Genomic DNA, 25248 nt, shown 5'->3' with positions numbered 1-25248 from the left:
CATCAAGTGGAGGTGGAGGGAACGTACACGTGTGGTAGTAAAATTACTCATTAGCTGCAGTAGGTCTCATTATCTTAGGGAAGTACATCAATGATTCACTGCCTAACAGGGTGTTTGGAAATGCCTGCTTATACACAGGGGGCAGTCAGAACCAATATCCTGTGCAGGCCATGAGCACCTGTCTTGGTGTGAAGACATTTTAACTGCTTCTGTTTTCTCTCACAGATATTGGAACTCCCTGAGTAACCTAGTGGCTTCGCTCCTGAATTCAGTCCGCTCCATTGCCTCCCTCCTGCTGCTCCTCTTCCTCTTCATCATCATCTTCTCACTGCTGGGGATGCAGCTCTTTGGGGGCAAGTTTAACTTTGATGAAATGCAGACCAGGAGGAGTACGTTTGACAACTTCCCCCAGTCCCTTCTCACTGTGTTTCAGGTAAGAGCATGAGCAAGTCCAGATGGAACTGAAATATTGTGCTTTAAATGGGGAGAGAGGGAGACTAGGTCCTGCACCCTTCTTCTACAGCCTGACAGTCTCTGAGGCTGTGAACCATTCTAATAGCTCCAGGAGCAAGGCACCATGCTGCCAGCACACAAATGTTCCTTTCCAAAGTGGGGGAAATATCCTAAAGCACCAGGGCTTATCAGGGTAGTACATGAGAATGGCCACTGCCACATCCCATGAACTTGCCTGCAAGCCAGAGCCCATCCCTGCAGCTGTCCTCTCCCCTACCACAGTATGAGGGAACAAATACGTACTCACTGCACCAGTGAAGAAATTAAATAGCTTTCAAGCTGACTGCAGTTTTGAGAGTGATCAGCCAAGAGCATCAGGATTGTGATTTCACACGCAAGGTGAAGGGAAGTGTCTGGGAGGGCTGTTCTGAGTACTGTCCTCAGTGCTTTAGTTCTGCAGCCTGTCTGAAGCAACAGACACGTGGGAGGGAAGCGCCAAGGTGAGGTGGAGAGACTTAAACAAAAATGTCTTGGGGAGCCACTTGGCTTCAGCAGTCTGTTTTCAAGGGGACGTCTCAATTTTTTTAACACTTTTAGTGCCTTTTTTACGTTCTCTCATTTTGTTTTTAATTTGCTAAATGGACACAGTTTCCAGCCATCCTGGGGGAGGGGAGTGATCTCTAGGATAGTCGATAACTTTCTGTTAATGGGGTTTTCAAATTCTCTGTGTGGTCTAACACTGTATCCCTTATTGGTGGGAATGTGTCATTTAGATCCTGACTGGGGAGGACTGGAATTCGGTGATGTATGATGGGATCATGGCTTATGGCGGCCCCTCTTTTCCAGGAATGTTGGTCTGTATTTACTTCATCATCCTCTTCATCTGTGGAAACTGTATCCTTTGATGCTTCTCTTTTCTCCAAATGGGGCTGAATTTAAACTCACCCTTTACCACTTTGTTGTGTCAGAATGTAATTAATTTTGTACCTTACATCTTTACCTTTTCCCTAGCTCAAGATTTTGGTTTTCCACTACCAAAAGTTCAACAAGTTTATTTAATCTTAGCTAGTGCTAAGCATTCAAGCATATATTAGTAAGAGACAGCTACATGCCAGTTCTGCATACCAGCTTTCATTTAGTACCTTTACATGTTTCGAGTTTTTATTTTTTTTTTAGGAGGAAGATTTTTGTTTAAAGGGTGCTAATGCACTGGAACATGTTGCCCAGAGAGGTTGTGTATGCCCCATCCCTGGAGGCCTTCAAGGCAAGGCTGGATGTGGCTCTGGGCAGCCTGCTGTAGTGGTTGACAACCCTGCCCAAGGCAGGGGAGTTGAAACTAGATGATCTTTGAGGTCCTTTTCAACCCAGGCTGTTCTGTGATTCTATGATTTTATCATTTTTATTTCCCCTAATTCTCACATCTTTCTTTCTTTCATGCCTTCCTTATATGTGAATCTCTCTGTCTACCTGTTGTACTTATTGTGTATTTTTGCTTTAACTGCCATTTCAGTAACATGTTCCATTTGCTTTCATCCAAACCTTATGTGGAATAAAAATATATGTAATCTACAATATGCTAGATGCAAACTCTGTAATAGGAGAAACATATGTTTGACACAATTGATTTATGTGAGATCGTATATTAACTCGCATATAAATGAACAGAAACCCTATTCCATTTCACTTACTGCAGTGTTTTTGATCTTCAAACATAAAATCATGCAGTCTGTTATCTACTATTCTGAGATGGTATTGAGTTTTTTTCTGGGTTCAAGGTGAAGTGAAGGCACGATAGATAACCCAGAGGCACAATGCACACTGCATGATCAGGCTGTGAGTGTCCTTTCATAGGAATTTGCATCAAACACAGAGCCATGGTTCTGTACCATATCTCAGTTGGCTTCAAATTTGTTCATGTTTAGTTTCTGTTTCCCTAATAAATAGCCCTCATGTATCAAAGGTGACATTTCTTTCTATACTGATTCTTCTATAGAGCTACCTTGTAGTTTCAGCCCAGCTCTTCTGACCTTTCATCATAATTCAGGTCTCTCAAGCCCTGTTATGTGACATTCCGGTTGACCTGCATGCCCTCTCTTCAAAGTGAGATGGTGCAATTCCACTTATCTGAAGGTCAAGGGAGGCTGTCTGCCTGACAGCTTTAAAAAGCTACAATTTGGATCTCCTTGTGAACTGCAGAGGAAAATGTGAGCCAACTCCACACGCTGGCTGACTTTGTAGATATTAGACCTTGGAGCCTCAGGAGAGGGGTGGCTCTATTTCCAAAATGAGCCTTGAACTGGAGTTTGCTGAGAACCAGTGTCATAATAATATTTACTCTAAAGAAATTACTGTAAGAATCTGGTGTTCAAAATTATAACACAGGATCTTAACACTGACTGGCAAGACAAGAAAGCAGTTGTCATTCTTTACCCTTCAGCAACACATGCACAACTAGTTTATATTGCAACTTCCATGCGTGGGCTCTCTGCTAGGAGATGGCAGAGTTGCTAGCCCAATCCTTTAATACTGAGACTAAATGAATTTCTTTTGTTTCCCTCAGAAATGCTAATGATAGTGCTATCCTTACTTCCTTAAAACCTATATATGTCTGTGGGAAGGCTATAATAAGGTTGTCCAACTCAAGTGTGTAGGCCAACATTGAAAAGCCCAGGTGCATAATGGTATAAGGATCTTGACTATGAGAGTTCTTCAAGAAAAATGACCTGCACCTTCAAAGATGCAAGGCATCCAGGGCTCTCCTTATCCTTCAGTGAATTCGCTGCATAAAGCCGTACTCTCTATGGAAACCAAAAACTGAAATCTAACTGTTTGAGTCTGGACTTGGATCTTTTCTATCAGTCATTCTGTTGTGAAATTTTGGAAATCCGGCGCAATGTGTTAGACATTTAGTTGGAAGGTGTAGGTTTGTCGTGCTCAATATGTGCACCCTGAACATTTGTGTGAATTGGAAGTTTGGAAAATCCAAGAGATCTGATGACAGGTTGCTAAAAAATTTCAATTAAGACACCTTGGATATAATGTTGTTCTGCAGTTTTCAGAACCCATTTTCTTTAAGTAGCACACAGACATCCTGCTGAATGTATTTTTGGCCATTGCTGTGGACAACCTTGCTGATGCGGAGAGTTTAACATCTGCACAGAAAGAGGAGGAAGAGGAAAAAGAAAGGAAAAAACTAGCTAGGTAAATCCATATGCATCCACCTCGTATGCATGCATTTGTATATGTATCCATATATAGACACTAACACATTGTGCTTATATATGTGTTCATGTGTGCACATATATAATTTAATTTGTTAATTAATAAATATGTTTAAATATTCTGTGGGTATATAGATTACGTAAATATGATTAATGAAATTGTATATGTAATTATGTGTGTATATATATTTTTTTTTAAGTAAAATAATTCAAACTAAAGGACAAGAAGATGTTGGGAGTTGTAAATCTCACAATTGCAATGGTGTGAGCAGAAGAAAGAAAGGCTGAGTGTCTAATGAGATTTCAGGCCATCAGTAGTTAATGAGTATGAAATAATATTGGTGTAACAGTCCTGTTTGAATATCCCTATTACCTCCTGATTGCTCTGGACTACCAAGCAAAAAAAATGTTCAGATTCCCATGACACAAGATTCATAGACTTCCTCCTCTTTTTATTTCACACACTGGCAAAGAATTCTGGCTACTTCTTTCAGTATGTCTGCAGACTCTCGTGGGACATGAAGCTTCTCTGTCGTTCCCTGTTGCCAGCCACAGGGAAGTCTTTCCTTACTAGTTACTTCAATTCACTCTCTTCCAGGCTACTTGGAGAGGATCCTTTGTGCATATCTTTCTGCTGTGTTCCACACAGCAGTCAGGAGAGTCTCCTTGGCTCTGGAAGTTCAGTGAGTGGCAACACTTTGTAGGCAATCTAGTAGAAGTCCACAAGACAGGGTTTGAAAACATTTCATGGCATTTTTATTGAGTGAACAAAGAGATTTCTGGTCACATATCTAGAATATGTGTGCACACAAACATACAATCAACTAATTCTTCATGTATGCTCTCATATACATATATAAACACATGCCATTGAGAAAGCTATGAAGTAAAAGGATACTATATGGAATTAGGGCAGAAGAGGATGAGGTGAAGCCACTGAAATATATGCTGGACTTAGAATGGAGGTGCCAGTCAGCTAATCATTCTCTTGGCGTGTGCTGTACTACATGAAACAGCTTTTCACCTTTGTAACTGTTTTCTTTTTATCTTGTCAAATTGTTAGGACTGCTAGTCCTGAAAAGAAACAGGAGATAGAGAAAACAGCTGTGGAGGAGGAGACAAAGGAGGAGAAAATTGAGCTGAAATCAATCACTGCTGATGGAGAATCCCCACCTGCTACAAAGGTCTGTTGCCAGCACCATAGTCTATGCAGAGACGATGTGGACAGCTTGAGTTTCTAGGGGAATGAAAACCTTCTGCTTTGTTTGTATCTTTTTTTCTTTTTTTTTCTGGTAGATCAATATGGATGATTATCAGCCAAATGAAAATGAAGAAAAGAGCCCATACCCCACAGCGGAAGCACCAGGTATCTCTGTTTTCTCTTATTCATTCCTGTTGCTAGTGCACATAGAACCAAATTACAATAGCAGGCAAGCTGATCTTTTAATGTCTTCATGATGGGCAAGTAGATTAATAGAATCATGGAATGGTTTGGGTTGATAAAGACCATCCAGTTCTAAACCCCCTGCCATGGAGCAGGACACATTCCACTAGATCATGTTTCCCAAAGCCAAATCCAACCTGGCCTTGAAGACTTCCAGAGATGGGACATCCGCAACTTCTCTGGACAACCTGTCCCAGTTCCTCACTATCTCCAGAGTGAAGAATTTATTTGTTAAATCTAATCTAAACCTACTCCCTTTTAGTTAAAAAATATATATATATTGCCTCTTGTCTTTCCCCTCTCCCTCCCCATTTTACTTTTAGGCCCCTTTTAGAAAGTGGAAAGCTTATACAATGTCTCCCCAGAACCTTCTCTTATCCAGGCTGAACAAGCCCAACTCCCTCAACCTTTCTTCATAAAAGAAGTGCTCTAGTCCTCTGAGCATCCTCTTGGCTTCCTCTGTATCTGCATCAACACCTCTAAGTCTTTCTTGTTCTGGGGGCACCAGGCTTGGATTCAGTATTCCAGATGTGGCCTCACAAGAGCAAAAGAGAGGGAATCCTTGCTGGTGACATTTTACTTGTCCATGTTTCCTTTGCAGTTCCTGTAGCAATTAATAGTACTTGATATGATTCTCTGTAAAGCACACATTACATGATTATATATACATTTTCAGTCCATTTTTTTCAGTACTCTATGTCAGGGAAGATCTGCAACACATTCTCATGAAGGTAAAAGTGCTCAATGCCTTTTAGCACTTTTTTAAATCAAAAGAAGTCAGTGCAACTTTATTAATATGATTCTAAAGGTGTAAATTCATCCTAGAATTGATCATTTGGACCTAATGAACTTCATCATCAAATACTTTAAATAAATAGGGTGAAGCAATCTCAGAACACAGGGCAGTTTTTCTTTGAGAATTCCTGTAGGCTAGGTCTTTAAAATGATGGGCATGGGTGAAGCAGAGGAATAAACTAGTCAGTTAAACTTCCAATCTTGGAAAAGTGTTAAACAAATGACTAAACAAATACAACATTGCAAGATAAGGAGAAAACTGGCAGGAACGTGGATTTGCTAAGAACAAATCAGATTAAGGCAGTTTCATTTTCTTCTAAAAGGGCCTGACAAGACAGGAGAGAAGAAGTAGATACATGCTTTGACTTTGCTAAGGTTCTGAATGTCTCAAAACATTCTCATAAGCCAGCTAGGAAAAAAAAAAAGAGTCAAGATGACTGGGAGATAAATTGGTCAGACCCTGTACATGGAGAGTAGCCAGAGAACCCAAATGAGGTTCTACAACCCAAGGGCCTGTCCTGAGTTCAGTTCAGTTCAATGTTAATGACCTGAGTGATGGAAAAGGAAATATGCTTATTACATTTGCACATGACATGAAGTTAGGAGGGACAGAAAGCATACTGAAGGGCAGCATTAGAATTCAAAGAGCTCTTGAGAAACTGGATAAATGGTCTAAATAAAATTGAAAAGGCCAGGCTCTATGTAGGCAGGAATAAACAACTCACAAATAAAGGATCTTAAGTGACAGTAGTTAGGTAACACTCCTTGAGAAAAGAATCTGAATCTTGTAATCACAAGTTCAACAGAAGCCAATAACATTTTGCTACCTGTCAAAAGGCAAACAAGTAGTTATAAACAGTGAAAACATGACCCTTTAATCCATTTACAGATTTATTCTAACAGGCCAGTGAAAGCTAACCAGAGCAAAACAACTGTTTCAGTCTCTTAGCAATTGAGAAGGTCTCCGTTGAGATACTACTTCATTTTGGATGAATTACTTAAGAGAAGTGGAGCTGAACTGGAAAGAATCTAGAAGGGCAGAGTAAAAGGAATGCAAGGAGAAATTGAACTAAGATTGAAAGAAGTGTGGCTGTTTGCGCTAGGGAAGACGAGAGAAATGGTTTCAAATGCATAAAAGGTTGTTACAGGTAGGAAGGAAATTATCTCTGTTATGAGTACGGGAAGTAACAGGTTCACATGAGGGAAAAATTTTCTAGTAGTGAGGTTCTATAAGATTGAAGGCTGTAGGAACCTAGCATCACTGAATGTGGCTAAGAACAGGTCAGAGCAATATCCACCAGAAAAGACTTAGATATAGTAGTTAGTTGATCCTAGCTTGGCAGATATTTGGCCATGTGTGATCTTTTCTTGCTCTGCCCTTCTTCATTTCTATGATTATGCAACAAGCTGTCATAGGTAATAAATCACATTCTTTTCTATTCTGTGATTCCTAAAAAATGTCTGATAATAGGTCAATGTGATAGGGTGAAAAAAGACACAATAGTTCACTTTAAATAGATGAATGAGAGTTTCAGACAGGCAGAAAGGAAAACTGTTCATTGCATTTGATTTTCAGAACAAAAAAATCTGTGAATTTGCTGTACTCATATTCATCCATATTCATAGCCTGTTAATGAGGAGTAGACTGTGGTTCCAACACTATAAAATACAGTTCATTTTTTATATTTTTAAAGGCAGATCACTTTGGATTTAACCTTCCAAGCACCTCTGTACTCACAGGGCATTCGTTGCACACCCATCCCCAGTTACTGATGTATTTTAGGGAATCTTCAGTCATAAGTACAAATTAAAACAGCCTGAAACAGTTCCGTTTCTGTTTCTCAACTGGCCTGAATTGTAGGCCATTATATTTTTTCACAAAACCACAGAATTGTAGGGCTTGGTAAGGACCTCTTGAGATCATCAAGTCCAATCCCCCAGCCAAAGCAGCTCCCTAGCCCAGGTTGCACAGGTAGGCATCCAGGTGGGTCTTGAACATCTCCAGAGAAGGAGACTCCACCACCTCTCTGTGCAGCTGTGCCACTGCTCCGTCACTGCACTGGGAAGAAGTTCCCACTCACATTTGTGCAGAACTTCCCATGCCTCAGTTTGTGGCCATTTCCCTTCATCCTATCACCACACACTTCTGAGAAGAGTGCTTTTTAAAGTAAAGATGCGCATATCTGTATAGCAAATTTAAGCCCACTGATAATATAATTACATTTCAGTTACTTCCCGTAGAAAGTTTAGAAATAAGCTAGCATAACATTTCACAAAAAACAAATCTACAATTTGTGTCGTGGATTTTCTATCTGTAGACATATGTAGGATTAGAGGGCGGGAAGTTAAGTAAAAACACTTTTAAACTCCTGCCTTGGGATGCCAACGCTGGGACTGGTGTACTTCTCACAAAACCTTACATGCAGATGCATGCTAACTTGTCTTCTGTCTCCTCAAGTGTTATCAATGTAAAGGGGCAGTGTGTTGGTTATTTGCCACTGTATCATGTCATTTCTAAACAGGTCTTCATGCATGTTCTCAGAATTCTTTTTCTACTCATTATGAACAGTTTGGTATTTTTTTCTGTCTTTTTCAACACCCTGAACATCATAGAATTTTTGCTGAAAATGATCTTTGACAGCTCACGCAGTTAACCTGACCACTCTTGGAGCAGATGTGGTATACCACACCTGTCTCATGTAGGCAGGTCTGGGAAACAAAACTCCAAGGAATTCACTGGCGTTAGCAAGCAAGAATTTCCCAATCCCCACAAGTACCACTGTCCTTTCATCAGTTCCCTTCTGACCATCAGATCAGCCCAAAATCCTTCTGGTGATTGCTGTGCTACAGAAGGTGTTGTGCAGCTAAATGCAGCCCTCCTGGGAAAATGTCCTTCACACTAACTTGGTGTTCAGAAACAACTGAAATGGTCACTTCATTTGTTTTCCCTTTATTCTTTAAATCTACCCCACTCAATTTCCTATTAGATTCTGTTGCCTCAACTAGAGTTTTCTCAATAAACTCTTCTGAATCTTTTTGCTGCACACCGTTGCTCTTAATCCCCAGAATACACTGTGTACTTGCAGCTCATCAGTTCACCTAGCCACTCAGTTGGAGGAAGAGATTATTCCTTCCAGAGATTTGTGTACACTAGAAGGATTATTATGATGACATGTTTATTACAGGAAGACAGGGAGCAAGTCCTGTGTTCTGGTAAAGAAACAGACAAAGAATTCAGAACCTCAGATGAGGGTCAGATGAAGGCTTGAGATGATTTATGGAAGCTTGAAGCAAAGCAGTGTCCTTACATGACAGCTCTGGTCTTTGTATAGATTAAAAAAATAATCCTCTCCTTTGAATATATCAGTGATGCTGCACTATAGCCTATGTGTGTCCTTCACAACCAAAGGATGTTCTAATGAAGCATAACTCGAGATGGCAGTCTCAGTTTTGAGTTTTCTTGAGTTTCAGGAGAGTTCCAGACTAGATCTCAACTTGGCAACTCTGAGTCTTGTTTATTCATGATTTAATGGCAGGCTTGAATGGAAAAGTCACTTTTTAAACAGTGATATACCTTAGGTGTAGAAAATAGTTGAAGAACAAGTGTAGGATTGCAGCTGACATGCTTCGCAACCAGCTTGTGAACACTGTGTTGACCTTTGCTTATATGAATTCTGACACTGTGCAATATACTGTTTCTTTTTACTGGTAGGTTGCTTACACGGTGACCTGAGCTGAGGCTGTAATAATGTTATCCTTTGTGTATCTTGACGCCCAGTTTTTCCTTTCTTATGTGCCCTAGACCCTATTTTAAATGCAAAATATTTAGAACATTATTCTTTCTCTGTAACTGAGGAACTCAATGCGTTTTCCAGTCTGAAGCTATGTGGTTGCCAAAGTCATTAATATATTTCTTGCTTTACGGCAGACATGAGAAAAAGGAGATAAATAGTCTTCCTTATAGTCTTCATGGGGCTGATCCTTCTGCTAAGAGTCCATTTGCCACAGACATTCTCCTATACCCATTTGAAAATAATTTTTTTAAACACTTTGACTAAAGCTTGCTTTAAGAAAAAAAATGATCAAATAGTGATGGCACAGAACTGGGACTCAGAATAATACTCTTAAGTGAGAGCTCTCAAACATCCTACATGATTATGGGCATTGGTATTCCAGACTATTAAAGAAGAAAGAATTTGCTTACCCCACTCCTTGTCAATCCACTTTGACATCTGTAGATAAAAGGTGCAAGTGTAAAGTATTGTAATATTATATAATATGAATATTAGCACAATTTTTTCAAGTACTATTCACGAAAGTACTTCAGAAAGAATAAAACCTGTAGAATGGGTATTATTAAGTGTGTTACAACATAAAATTGAGCTGTTAAAAAATAGACCAGCTTAAAAAGTGCAGACTGCGTACCAGATCAAACATATCCAAAAATCTGTCAAGCAAATTTGAGCCAAACTCTTGCTACTAGAAGTGTAAAGAAAGAATCCTATTTTAATGCAATAAAGGCATGCATTGAAAAGGCCACTTTTCTCCCATCTCTGACATCTAGGTTAGGATCTGAACTGATTCATCTCTTCTTCTTGATGTGTCCATTACCATACAAAGTGTCATCCCTGGCCCTGGAGGAAGAGGCTCTTCCTAGACTTTATCTCACTTTATCGAGTTAGGGTAAACCCTTTAACTATAGTTTCCTCCTTTGCACTGACTGGAAGATGAATCAGTTGTCACGCTCCCTTCTTGAAATATTTCTTCCTGTATTGCTAATCAGGTGAGAGGATTGTAAACTTTAAATAGCAAAATCCCATTGTGTCATTTACAAAATAGCTTCTGACTTCAGCAGGTAGAAGAAATCCACAAAGGTGGAAGGCTCTCTTTCACATACCACTTAGTTCCCATCTCTGCAATTTCTTTCTTGTGTGTTCTCACTGATCTGTACATGGCCTGGAGTTCTGCTCCATAGGCATCAGGTTCAAGAGGCTCAGATTCCTCACCTGTCCTTTTATTTTTCTCCCCACTGAACATAGAAAGAAGGTAGTTTTAAGGATTTCTGATAGGTGTATGTTAAAGTACCTGTGCTCCATGTATGCTTTATGGCATACATGCATCATCGAAACACAAGCCTGGGTACCACAATGGCTCCATGGAGAGCTTGCAAAGAGGATTAAATTATTATTATTATTATTTTTTATAAAGTGGAGGAATAGTCTGAAGGCAATAAGGTGCAGTTCAATAAGAATGAGGTCAAAGTGGCACGCTTGGGAATCATTAACAGCACAAATGCAAAGGGGAGTGACAGGCTGAGCAACCATTCTACTGTAAAGAGTCTATGGTTCATGAAAACCAAGAACTGGTGGAAAATTAACACAAGACTTTGATGAAAGTAAGTGCCTATGAAAAACATTTAAACAGCAAAACAGCATTATAAGATATAAGAGTTAACTAACTCTCCTTTGCACTAGTAGGACCTCAACTGAAGTTAATTCTGCCAACAATCCATAGGAAAGTAGTTAGAATGATCGGAGATCTAGAGAACACAGCATCTCAGGAAAGGCTGTTGTTTTTCTCTAAGAACAAGAAAGCCTAGCAGAAACAAGTATGTAAAAGCCTTCTGCAAGAGAAAGGGAATTCTCACTCTTCTGTACCCATGGACAATAAGAAAATATATAGCGTACTTAGATTACAGCAAGGAAGCCTAAAGTTAGTCATCAGGGAAGCTATTTTTCAGAAAGGAAAGCGAAGCATCTGAAGAGAGAATATTGTGGACTTACCAGCATTGATAGTTTTACAGTCTTGATCAATATCTGCCAGAATGGATCCAGGGCAGTGTTTGGTACCTCAGAGGAGGAAAATGGACAATGAACCTCAGGCTTTGATCATCCTATTTTTATGGTTCTAAGTTAGTAACTCTTTTTTCAAGAGAAAAAAAAAACTGTTCCAGCACTCCATGAGCGGTTGTATTTTGCACAAAATAAAACATTCTGCGTGAAATAATAAAAATATTTATTGCAGCAGAGGAAGATGAGGAAGAACCTGAGATGCCTGTCGGCCCTCGGCCTCGCCCAATGTCTGAGCTGCACCTCAAGGAAAAGGCTGTGCCCATGCCTGATGCCAGTGCTTTTTTCATCTTCAGTCCTAACAACAGGTATTTAAGATGCTGCTCAGCTGTAACAAGGAGAAGAAGGGATTTCTGGGATGAAATCTCCATGTAAGCACAAATATAGAAAGCCTTCTGATGATATTCAGTTGGAGTACAGGGCACCTGGAAGTCTAATTGAAGGCACAAAGGATGAAAACTCTGGAAATAAGGGATTCAGAGGGAAGCCAGTAATTGGAACTCCCTAAAAAAATTCAGGTCCAGATTGTAAGCAAGTCATCTTGCAATCAGTCAAGCATGAGGTAGGAGCTTCTCGTCCTAATAGCTTCTCAAAATCTACTCCCCAGGGAGCTCCTGCATTTCTGCATATTCCCACTCACTAAGAATGAGCATGCAAGAAAATAAACAAGGAGGACGAGAATCTATAGATCTGAGGAGAGCCCGAGGAGAATTATTCTTCACCATTTTCCCTCAGGCTCCTCCAGACAGTCTGGCTTCACATTACTCTCTTACCAGTACCAATGTGTGAGACCACTACCATGAGTGGAGGGCTGAACTATGTCATGAGAATATATCTAAGATTGCAGGAAAGAGCTCACTGATCAAGTGGTCTGTGCCATGCCATGTATCCCAACATCTCCCTTGGAGACATTGCCACTGAACACAGCCTCAGAGTAAGGCAGGACTGTATAGGCTCAAAAGAATTCAGAGCTCGTCTTTCCACAGCAGGGCTTGTGCCACTTCTCCTTGGTATGTGCAACAGAGGGACTGATGATGATTGGGACTCATGGACTCTAATGTCAGCTTTGCCACTCACCCACTGTTGCTTGTTGAAAAAGTAAATTAACCTCTGCAATCATCTGTAAAATTGCTATAATAGGGGTTTGGCAACTCAACAGCCAAAAGTAGAGCTAAATAGATTAATGAAGTGCCTCTAGAATTATGCATAGGACTGTTAGGAGGTTTAACTCCTTGTATTCTGATATCATTGTGTGGAAGATGCTCTAATAGTGTCAAGTAAGCCTTCTGCTCTTTGAAGGGAGTCTGCTACTGTTTACAGGCCATTTTCTCACTAGCACTTCCTATTAGGCTGAGTTATAATAGATGCCCTGTGTGGCATGGTAACCTCCCAGAAGCCTTTTGCAAATGGCAGCCTGGGCTATAGTCATTTTGTCAGGTTTGTGCCATGTTAACAGGTAGATCCCTCTTGCCTCCTTCCCTAGCTCCATCTCAGAAGGATACTGTTCATCTCCAAACCCATTTCTCCTGCTTTCCCGCTATATAAACGGGGAACATTTCTATGAATGAAAGGGATCTAATTTTTTGTTGGCAGGCTGTAGGCCATATTTAAATGGAGCACCAAGCCTTAGTCCTGCAGGCAGCCTGTCACCCCCGTGTGCATCACTACATGACATGGGGAGCTGAGACTGCTCAGCACCCAGCAGGGCAAAGTAAAACTGCTTGGGATGCTGTTCTCTGCCAGGGCAAAGTGAAGCTGCTCTGCAGAGCAATCCCCCAGGGCCAGTCTTGCAAGCTAAAGAGGAGAGGGGAATGTTACCCAGATCTTGCTGTTCTCTGAGAGATAAAGTTGTGCCTCTCCTCTCTCTTTCAGGTTTCGTGTCCACTGCCATCGAATCGTTAACGATAACATTTTCACCAACCTGATCCTATTTTTCATCTTGCTCAGCAGCATCTCCTTGGCAGCTGAGGACCCCGTCCGACACCTCTCCTTTAGGAATCAAGTATGCTTATCACACTCCTTCCCTCGCTGTGCATTAAAAGTGTAGTACAAGCAGATCATGAGCTGAAGTCAAGAAACACAGAAAAGACTGTATCAGAGGCTTCAGGAGTGGCTCTCTGCCCTGGTTTGTGCCTTTTGTACACTGTGTGTGTACATACAGGGAACATGAGTCAGCGCAGAATTTGGCCTCAGATTAATTTTGAAATTGTCTGTAGAAAATGGAATGATAGGTGGCTAAAGCAATATTATTGCTCCCTGGAAATAAAGACTTTAAAAATGGCTTGAATTAAATAGAGGTTCAGAGAATTCTGGTTTGGGACATTTCCAAGTTCCCTTTGAAATATTTGTTCTCCCAACACTTTTTTTTTTTTACCAAAAATCTAAAGGCCTGATTGTTTTTGTTCACACTGGTGTAAATCAGAAGTAAATTTTTGAGTTTGATGCTCACTCTGGGGGATACTGGTGTAATTCAGGTTCGAATCAGGCTGTTTCAGTGCAAGCTGCAAAGCCATCACTAAATTTGAGATAATCCTCAGAAAATATGCCTCTCCTTGCCAAGCTAGGGGAAGAAGGGGAAGGCGTTCAGCACAGAGTTACATTTCTCACTTTCCTTCCTTCCTGGCCATTCTTATTAGCCTTTTGAAATGCCCAGTGCTTAGCTTTGCCAGTGGTAGTTTCCATTAATCTGGGATCGTTGCAGAAATGAGAAGTGTCAGCAGCCATATGTGAGACTTCTGATCTCTGCTGTCTGCAGTGGCATTTTTGGTGCCTTTATGCTGGGAGAGCTTGCTAGACATAAACAATTTTTTTCTTTTTTTTTAATAATAAGACCTTAATTTAATGCTCAGTGTTCTACTTCCCAGAACTGTCCTGGCCTGAGTGCACATTTAAGTGCATATGTGCATGCAGAGAAGGTTTTAAAGGGAGTTTATTTCTGAAATTATCTCAGGGTTGCTTTGCATTTCCTCCTGAAGGAGGGTGCTAAATAACAGTCCAACATGTGACAATAACAATCCGCTTGTATGTGGCTGACTATGACCGTCGTGTAGCTCTAAACATACATCAGTACATATCAGCCCTGCAGAATGATGTCAGCTAGCATATATAGGATTCTGGCAGAAGCAGCTACAGAATCTATTTCAGAGATTTAAGTAAGAAAAGAGTAGTGAATAAAAGAGCTGAAGTTTCAGTGCAAAGTGTTGTTTTGTGTATTTGAACCCACTGATGTTGCATGAAAATCTGTGTTTAATTTTTGCAGGTATGGGTGTTTAAAATGTATCATGCCAGGGGACACAGACAAGATGTTTGTGTTGCAAAAGTGGGCTGCCTTTACAGTTTGGCAGTAGAACAGTAAGACTGTGTCTGCTCTGTGCCTGCGAGGGAAAGAAAGCAAGCTGAAAACAAACAACCTGCCCCTGCTCTCTCTTTGGGACCACATAAGCAGACATTCACTGTGCACCAGGACTCTTGCAGACCAGTGTTCTTGTTGAAAGAAAGGAATGCAGATAACCTCCGCCAGCAAGGGCTAGCAAAGAGGCCTGGCTACTGCATCTCTCCTGGGGTGGGCTAGTAGCTGCATCTCTCCTGGGTCACACAGGGCTCAGGCAGCAAGTCTGTGCAAGTGCCTCTCCAGCCTAGTCAAACATCCTTCAAATCCCAAGCAAGACCTAAAACATTAGTTTACAATAGTCTCTCTGTTTTTTGTGTGTTTTTGTTTTGTTTTTTGTTTTTGTTTTTATTATTATTATTATTATTTAATATATTCTGGATTAAATATATATTTAGGTAACAGATGTGTCTGCTGGTAAATAGTACTAATTGCACAGGTGAGATTTTTTTCATCTGTTTGGAATATCATCACTAGCTGCAGCTCTGGGTCCAGGTTCACCATCATGCCCTAGCTGCTTTGCAGTGTTCTGGTGATGTAAAGCAGCTGCAGGCTCAGTGTAATCATCCACTTTAATCAAGTTTATGGCCACTTTATGTCCGTGGAGTCATGCAAACTAGCCTTAGAGCTCCCATGAATCTGACACATTGATTATAAAATTATCACATTGATATAATAACCAAATGGGAGGACCAGTAAGGCAGCAACACAAGGGGACATTTCCAGCTATAATGTATGGAAATTAATATAGAATGCAACTGATGTCCATCCATCCTTGAAGTGGCCCTTTTTTAATTCACTGAATTGCAAAAAATTATGGAGCCTAAGCCAGAACTGAAGAGGTCTGAACAACTTCTGCATTAGTCTTGGGGTCAAAAACCCTGCAGTGACCTGAGAGGTTTTAGGTTAGATAGCAACAGTAGGTGATACATGCTCCCTTTTGACCTTCATAGTCTGCAAATTAGTCTGGATTAGGATCATGCTTTAACAGTATGATCTAAAATAACCCTCTAGTTTGCAGCAGCTGCTTCATTGCCCAGGTCGTACCAAGCTGTAAGAATTTATCTACCTGGGTTAGAGCAAGATCACCTAGATACATTTAAGACCTGTGGGAAGGAAGGGGAGAGTTTACTACTCTATGTGCAATAGTGTTTTAGCAGTAGGGGCTTAAGTTTGAAAAATTATCAGGTTTCTACTGCTTCCATATAGTGGCCTTCAGGTTTAGAACTTGATTAAGTTAAAACAGCAGTTATCCAGGGGCATAAAACTTGTAATTTCTACCTTTTCCGGCATATATAACATCAAAATGGTTTGGGATATTGGGATTCATTGGAAGCGAAGAGAGTTCAGTTCTGGTCTCCCTAGTCAGTAAACACGTTCCCATTTACCATTGTGAGATGTAAATCGATGGGCAGTGAAAGACATTTCCATCCTTGATGCTGTTAACTTTGCAAATCATCTAACCCTTCCAGACTTGCTGCTGCTTTCTGTGACACTTGAGGGACCCTTCTGGTTTGCTACAGATGCCACTGCTATGCCCACCACTGGACCTAAATTGATGGGAATGATGGCTGTTTTAGCTATTCTGTTTTATAGAACATCAATGGGGAGATGGAAGATACAAGTTTGGCACATTTGTTGCATGGCTAAATTATGGTCACAGCGATTCTGTTCAATTGGCAAAGCATTTCTTATTCACCCTAATCCAGGTCAAGTTAGGGTAGAGAAAAAAGAGAGCTTGTGCATCAATTTGCAGTCTGGGTTGGGTTTTTTCACCTTTTTGAGAGACACAAAACAAACCTGAATGGCAGTTTGTAAGAATGAATCTCAGGTTTTATACCGAGAGGCCAGAAATCCTCATATTCTCAGTTTGGAAACCTATGTAACAAAAACCCTTACATTGTCTGTTCTTTATCACATTCAATAAATAAATTATTAAATAACCAATAAGGAAAGAAAATCCTACGACAATACCAAAAGCTTGTTTTCCCTCCAGAGCCCTCATGGGATTGTAACTTAGAAAATATTTCATGTAACATGCTGCTTGTCCTATGTGTCAGGACCTTCACTGCATTCTACAGGACGTCGTTACAAAACCATTTCCCTTACAGTCCTCCTTTCTCCCTTGTTAAGAGACTTGTGTATTTGCTTTTGAACTGTGATTTCCCATTCCAGTGGCCAGTCACTGATCTACCCTCCCCACTCCTATTCCCTTTGTTTTTTCAGGTTCTCTTTTATTTTGATATAGTTTTTACTGTCATTTTCACCATTGAAATTGCTCTGAAGGTAAAGTGCCCATCTTCTACCATTACCTGTTCACAAGCTTACTAGTTTTCTGCCACTATCTGTTGCTAACACACACGCCTGTTTGTTCCTGGGTCACGCTCAGTACAACTAACCCAATTGTGCTTATTTTTCAGATCCTAGGCAATGCAGACTATGTCTTCACTAGTATCTTTACATTAGAAATTATTCTTAAGGTAACCAATCTGAGCAATAAATTCGTTTTCTGCTTCTTCCTCTTTCTCTCGCTTCCTTCCTTTCTTTCTTGATTTTTTTTCTTTCTTGACTTTTTTCTTTCTTTCTTTTTTGCCTTCTCTTGCTCTCTGTTGCTCTTGTTGTTTTTTTGTTCTGTAACTTCTTTAACTATCTGCACAAAAGATTGCTTATCTTTGGTTTTATGCTTTTGCTAGTTGCTTAAAAATCTTATGTGAACTTGTAAAATAAGGCCTATATCAACACAATGCTTTATAGGGGCAATGCAATGACAGGATGACAACTAGGAGAGGACCAAGAAAAAGGCCATCACCCCAGAAATTGCTCTCACTGCCCTGGCCAGTTTTTCCAAAACAGAATTTATCTGCTGTATAAAGAACCCTGAGCTCATACTCCTCTTATTCATCCTACAACTCAAAGAGAAAGTCTCACTTCTGCACAATTCATGAGGTTGGGCCAGAGAGCAGCCAATGACTTGTGTAAAGTTACAGGGTGCATATATAGGAGCCAGGTAGTGATTCTACCAGTGAGCACAGTGCATAAGCTTATTTTTTCAGGTGCGGAGAGGTAACCAAGAGTACAAATCACTGAAACACAGAGGACTGTGGCTGCAAATGAAAACTGACACAGTGCCTCTTAAAACTGACTTCATATTTCCCAGGAAACGTGCTCTCTACCGAAGGAAATGTGTGGCAGAATGTTTTAGCTCAGAAGAAAATAAAAATAGGCTGCCTTGTTCTTAACACTAATTGTTCCAAATTTGTAGGCTAATAATTCAAATAACAGTAATTGAGCAAAGTTCTGGCTTTTAAATGCTAGGTTCACTTGGCAGCTTGTTTTTTTCCTCAGCAGGCTGGTGCTAAGTGCTGGCAGGCAGTACCCTTGAGTTGCTCAGACCTTGCAGCTTAAGACCCTAATAACAGTATCTATACTGAAGGCTGGCAAGTAGGGTGGCCCATACATATTTTTGTAGAGAGACATGCTTTTGATACAACTTTAAATCACCAAAGCCATAATATTCTCCACAGAGGTATGCATATGATGCTGTTGTGGCATGTGCATCTGTGTTTGCACAATAAATCTGAGCATGCACACATCAAAAGGCCTATCAAATAAGCTTGTCTGTGATGGAGAACATCTCAACAACAACAGTTAAATCAAAAATTATAGCTCAATGCATGGCTTTTTATATCAGTGCACTTTCCCACCTGTTTGAAATTACAGTGGCAATTCTGCAACCACTGAAGCAAATGGTAACACTCCTAATGACTTCAGGGAAAGCATAACATACCTTAATCCATTGGCATATTGCTCTGTTTTCGTTAGGGAAGTGTACTGCATAGTGCCGACTTCTGAGCCTCCTCCATGTCCTCCCATTAACTTCAGAAGATTTAGCTCAACACTTTGGATTTTCTCCAGGTCTAAGAGGGAGAGAGGAGCAAGTACTACCAACATTTAAGAAATTCTTCTGTTCTTATCATGTAGTTTCTGCCGCACAATTTCCTTGGTTTCTCAGAGCCTTTTTCTCTGCTGCTTTGTATTAAGCAAAATGTTTTGCACAAAAGAAAATTAGGAATAAATGGTAAGAAGCAAAAGAGTAAATGTCCATATGATTATCAAGGCTGTGAAGAAACAAGCTTTATCTGCCCTCATGCTGATGACAATACCTGCAAGACCCACACTGCCATGGTGGAGTCTGATGAACATTAGCAAGGTGAACAACTTTTCAGTGTTCTGAAGTTAGTTATTGTTTGGCTTTACATGGCATCATGAGCTTTGTTCAGTGCCCCAGGTGGGAGGCAGACATAGTTCACACACTCTTCGAGTGTCTCTTCAGTATAAAAAAAATCTCTTAACAGGTTTGAGAGAACCACAGTTTGTATACAGCATAAACACAGCAGAGCCCCCCCTCCTGATTTCAATGGTGTCTCCTTTCTTTCAAGATTGCCATACAAAATCTAACCAGTAAAGGGCACCTTTACCACCTTTGTTATGGCAAGAACCCCCCCACCTGTTCCCCAATCAAATATGTCTATAAGTATAAATTCTAAGCCAAGACAAGAGTTTATACTTCCTCCCCTCTCAGTTCTGTCTGATTGATTGATAGTTGGTTCCCTGATGTCGTGGATGTTCGGTGAAAAAAATGATCTAATATACTTCCACTCTCCTCTGACTGTAGTTGTCACAGGTAGGCATGTCTGGAAACCAATAATGGCTGTGCCATCCTGAGCTATCAACAGGAGCCAGAAAAACCCAGGTTTAATTTCTAGTTCATACTTCTCAGTTGGAAGAGTCCAATCTTGGGGAAACAGTCTCATGGTGTCTGTTTCAGGTTACTATAGAAATCTAACTTAGAAGAGAATCAGAAGACTAAATTTAGAAGCCCATGTTCCTAACCCAGGTAACGAGATTGGCAGTTGTGGGAATGGGATTTCTTCAAAGCAATTATTTCACATCACTCACTAAAGCTAAACCAGGTGGTAAAATAAACCTCACCCTCTTTCACCATGTAAGACTCATCTAGTCACATTCTAAAACTAAGCTCATTCTAAAATTTAAAGTCAGAGCCTTTACTTTCCTGAGCTCATAAGTGTTTAGACCTGACTCTGTAACTGAGACCCATTGCTGTTTATACTGTCACTTAATCCAGTTCTGGAGCTGAGACATCCTTCTTGGCACCAGCAGGTATTCAATACCCCTTTGTACCCAGAAGAGCCCAGGTAAAATAACTAAAATCTTTCCCTTCCTCAACTGAGTGATGTTTGTAATGACTATCTCCACAAATAGACCTCTCTATCTAAAGGAGAGAAACCAATTTTTTGTTCAGAAAACCAAGGAAAAAATGCAACTTCTTGTAAAATGAAAAATGAAAGAAACAAGGTAGTGGTAGGAAAGAGGATGTGGTATTGAACTGACCAGGTGTAAACTGAAGAGAACAGAAATTCTGCCTAATGCTTTGCTTCTCCTCTAAAGCATTAAATCCCTTAGGAATTCTATTATTTATTTTTTTTACAGAAGGAAGAGAGCTTACCTGCCCACTGCAGCTGTGCATTAAAAAGCATCACAAAAGAGCCCTTTCTATTTCATGTTTTTTATTCAGTTCAGCTAAAAATGCCTTTAGATAATACTTAGCTTAATACTCAAAAGTGTCTTCTGCCAAGAAAAAGAGAAAGAGAAACTCATAATTGCAAGGAGTAGCTTTTGCAGTCATTTTACTGCTTTACTGATTCTAAATTTTATGTTCTCTATGCTCTCAAAGTGCATATTTTCCTCACTAAACCTAGTATTGGCTTCCCATAGTGAAGTCTTTCATAGTTATCTTACTGTCATCTTCACTCTCTCTTCTTTCCATGGGGGACTCAAATTCTCCTTTGGGGCCTGTGGGTAGATAGTCTGCTCTGTTAGAAATACCGCTCCTAACCAAATATATACTCTGAGCTCAACCAGATGAGTTTGGTTTCTGAACAGATGCTAATGGCAAAGTGTGTTTGTGTCTTCGTGTACCTTCCTGCAGATGACCGCGTACGGGGCTTTCCTCCATAAGGGCTCCTTCTGCAGAAACTATTTCAACATCTTAGACCTGCTGGTGGTCAGCGTTTCTCTCATCTCTTTTGGAATCCAGTGAGTGAGCTATTTTCAACTGTTTGTTTCTCTGGGGACTGTGGGGTGGAGTTGGGAGATACTATCTCAATCTCATTGCTTAATCTGGTTAAGATTGTTCTCGTGAGCCTCAGGATACTTTTCTCAGATGATTCAAAAAGCATTAAAATTCATTTTCAGAAGGGGATCTAATAGCTGGGAAATGCTATACCGGTGATCTGGATAGCGGATCTTCCTGAAAGATCAAATGAGAACAAGAAATTTGGTCTGTTGGGAGTTATAACACTCAGCTTGGTTCCAAGATATATGAGTTACTTTGTCAGATTAGGACATTTAAGTGACTTACCTTCCCAACCCAAAGCTCTCATTATTTCTTTGTAGAATAGGATGATAGTGTTTTGGTACTTCCTAGATTGCTGTGAGTCTTGGTCAATGGAAGATCATCAAGTGCTTGAAGAGCTGTGCAAGCATGTGTGGAGTACTGGTGGCAGCATCAGCTGAGTCCACTTCTGCCAATACACTTTTTATTGTGATCTGCTGATTTACTTAATGATTAACAGATTCACTTGAGTATGTCAAACTGTTTGCATTGGATTGGAAGTTTCCTAAGTAATAGCATACTTGATAAAAAGTCAAGTCCTTGTTGTTCTCATCACAGGTTAGCAGCTCATGTATTACACGTTTAAGAGCTCACTAAGTCAAGCAGAAAGATTGTTCAGGTTCATTGGGCTTTCAGTAGAAGTCTTAATAATAGCTCGGAGGACATTCTGACATTCTATTTTGTTCTTGCAGCTTTAACTAGAGTATTCATGTGTTTGCAAAAAAACCTGTTCTCAAAATCAGTAGAAGGGCCTGACATCTTCCATCATGGAGAAGATTTTCAGTCAGGGTTTTATTCCGGGAAGATAAAGAGCTCTGCACTTGTAGTTGCTAGTTGCATTCAGTACTTAAAATTAAGCATATAGGTCATCCTGTTCAGTGACAGTTTCCACGTCCTTAAAGTTATATACATATTTAATTTGCTTTGCAGAATCAGAGGCCAAACATGCTGCAGGATCATACCTTACCTGGGCAGTGTACTTTAATGGCTGAGTCATCTGGACTGTCAATTATTCTATGAATATTTCAACAGAATGCTTCTTTAAGCCTTACCTGAAAATGTCTTGTGGTGCCTACATCTTGGCACAGTTTCCATTAGATAGCCACAGAATATTTCACAATTTGCTCCACTTATAAAAAAAATCCCTGTCCATATTCCATTCCTTTCATTAGTACAGCATAGTTGGTGAAAGCCAGGAGAATGTATACTGAGGCTGCCCAGACCAGGAAGCAAGACCTATGAAGGTGACACAAGAATGATTTTCTTACCCCTGAGGTGCCACAGCAAGTAGCAGATAATTGATTCTAGCTGTCCTAACCTGTCTAAGGCCATGTAGGATTTCAGACAAAAAAGAGTAGGTGAGATCTATCTGTCCTTGCAGCACACTCGCTATATTTTCGTCTCTCTCAAACTTCCCAATACTTTCTTCCAGATCCAGTGCCATCAATGTGGTGAAGATCTTGCGTGTTCTGCGAGTGCTTAGACCACTGAGGGCCATCAACAGAGCCAAAGGGCTAAAGGTTAGTAGAATCCCAATGCATCCTGCAAAGTATCAGTTCAAGTTATTTCACACTACAAGGACTTTTTGTGACATTTCAAATGGTGTTTAAGCATGACCACTAATGTTAAATTATGTAGTTTTTTATAGGGTTGCAAATGTGCTCACAAGCTTTGCTCTATTAGTTAAATTTCTTCCTGTGGTCTGGTGAGTGCCCAACTGTGTAAGGCTGTGCTACTGGACATTTCAAGAGAGCTGAACTCTGGTGTTTTACTATCTCTTTCTCCCTGCTTCTAAGAATACAGTGAAAAAGGTTACACAGTGATTTTCTATCTCATTTTCTAACACATTACTTAGTGGGTAATAGCTAAATGAAATTTTTATATTTGTTGTTGTAGTCTTGGGCTTCACTTCTAACCATAGCAGCTTAGAACAATTCTGCAAGTTACTTTTGTTCCTATCTTCCGTTTGCAGCATGTGGTCCAATGTGTCTTTGTTGCCATCCGAACCATTGGAAACATTGTGATTGTCACCACTTTGCTGCAGTTCATGTTTGCCTGCATTGGAGTTCAGTTGTTTAAGGTAAAACCATTGGACCCATTTGTTCATCCATTACACTGAGCTGTTTTCTGGGGTGGGAAGAAAAATATCATGAAAAACTCTGAGGAAGGGGAGATGGAATCTTCCCATGTGAAAGATAGAATGTGTGGCACTGTCAGTATTACCTGCTCTCTTACTACCAGGAGTTATCAAAACTGGGTTGTTCATATTCAGAACTGTTGCAACTCATCTGTTATTGTAAGAAATCATCAGTAACCCTATTCTCCAAATTGCTTGTGGCATGACTTAGTGACAGAGAGGTGAAGGGAGTTTTCTAAAGGATTGGTAATTGCAAGCTGTCTACCTTACGTTTTGCAGAAGAGGGGGCATGCCAGGTAACCACTGGAGATTATTCATTTGTTCTTTAGGTCTACTTTTATTTCTTCACCCTTTACCACTTTTCTGACAACCAGTGTTTAGCAGCACTCAGTGCTCATGTACCTTAGAATACACACAGAAGAGCACTGTGCAAGCAAATGAAAGCCTGTGCTCTGAAGTACCCAGACACAGACAAGTTTTGGTCCAGTTCATTCACATCTGCCTGCAAAAAAGCATGTAAACATACCCATAGCAGTTAAGCAAGTACTAAATGAAGCCTACCTGGTACATGATCATCCCTAACCCTTCCATTACCTGAAAAGGAAGCTTCATTCTTTCTTCTTCTTCAAGGGCAAACTCTACAGCTGCACTGATAGTTCCAAGCAGACTGAAGCAGAATGCAGGTGAGTCTGACTTTTCCCACTTAGCCCCTTTCACTGGCCACCTGCTCTCAGGGCCTGGTACCAAAAGTGCAGTTCTGCCATGTTCTCTCTGTCCTTTCCATCCACAGAGGGTACTACATCACATACAAGGATGGTGAGGTCAATCAGCCAATGATCCAACCCCGGAGCTGGGAGAACAGCAAGTTTGACTTTGACAATGTCTTGACTGCCATGATGGCCCTCTTCACTGTCTCAACCTTCGAGGGCTGGCCAGAGTGAGTGCTTCTTGGGCCAGTGCTGCACTACTAATGTCTTCATTCATTTCAGAAAAGGAAATTCCAATGTAGAGAACTGTCTTTCCCAAGCTAAGAATTTAGAACTTTTTAAGCATTAAATGTAGCAATAGTAGGAGCAATCATTTAGTATTATGTGCTTTGTAAATTCCTCAGGACCTGTATGAACCACAGTTCTTGTGCTTTTAAATGGCTTATAGCACTGTCTCTAGCACTTGAATTATTGCCAATTGCAGCAATAGTAGCAATAATTGTTACAAATATTATGTATATAAAGGGATATAAAATGCTTATCAGGCACTTATCAATATTGCTAAGTGTTAAAAGTTTCCTATGGAGCCAGTGGGCCACTATGAAATCCACCAGTGATAAATGTGCAGTACAGGTAGACACAAGGTAACTCACCAGGCTGTTTTGTCTATGTCACAGGGGCCAAGGACTCTCTTGTCTTCAATCAGTCAGACTGACATAGGTGTGCTAGGATATCCTGGGTTTGTCTCTGAACTGTCACCAGCTGATGCCAACAGCAGCATTAACAAATATTAATGTGTTGAGACCCCCTTTTCTCACAAAACTCAGTTCCAACAACACAGACTCTTCTGCTAACTGAAGGGCATGCTTCTTTTTGTTTTTTAAGTTTTTATTGTTCAACCTCAGTTACAATCCACCGTGAATAGTTTAAAATGTGTTAATAAAAGCTGTCCTCTCTTTTCCAAGAGTTTATGCTCAAATCAGTGCAAGTCAGTGCATCTATGAGTGAAGTAATTTTGATACAAGTAGAAGAAAAGCACAAAGCTGAGTTTTATAACA

The 25248-nt window shown here is 40.4% G+C and overlaps 1 protein-coding gene across 1 annotated transcript in view; it reads left to right on the top strand.

The window, feature by feature from the left end:
* CACNA1C (calcium voltage-gated channel subunit alpha1 C) overlaps window positions 1-25248 on the top strand; it is a 463683-nt gene that overhangs the window by 364200 nt on the left and 74235 nt on the right. Inside the window, exons 14-26 of the mRNA XM_065742562.1 lie at window positions 226-433; window positions 1227-1347; window positions 3540-3654; window positions 4738-4858; window positions 4971-5040; window positions 11938-12070; window positions 13635-13764; window positions 17377-17436; window positions 21161-21267; window positions 22779-22866; window positions 23319-23426; window positions 24114-24166; window positions 24274-24420. Coding sequence (XP_065598634.1) covers window positions 226-433; window positions 1227-1347; window positions 3540-3654; window positions 4738-4858; window positions 4971-5040; window positions 11938-12070; window positions 13635-13764; window positions 17377-17436; window positions 21161-21267; window positions 22779-22866; window positions 23319-23426; window positions 24114-24166; window positions 24274-24420 — 1461 coding nt within the window. The remainder of the gene's footprint in view (window positions 1-225; window positions 434-1226; window positions 1348-3539; window positions 3655-4737; window positions 4859-4970; window positions 5041-11937; window positions 12071-13634; window positions 13765-17376; window positions 17437-21160; window positions 21268-22778; window positions 22867-23318; window positions 23427-24113; window positions 24167-24273; window positions 24421-25248) is intronic.

Source organism: Cyrtonyx montezumae, unplaced genomic scaffold (assembly GCF_038088225.1).
Source record: "Cyrtonyx montezumae isolate F1298 unplaced genomic scaffold, pur_monq_1.0 scaffold_3, whole genome shotgun sequence".
NCBI classification, from domain to species: Eukaryota; Metazoa; Chordata; class Aves; order Galliformes; family Odontophoridae; genus Cyrtonyx; species Cyrtonyx montezumae.
The sequence above is the reverse complement of the archived record's forward strand: the minus strand, read 5'-3'. Positions and strand labels throughout refer to the sequence as shown.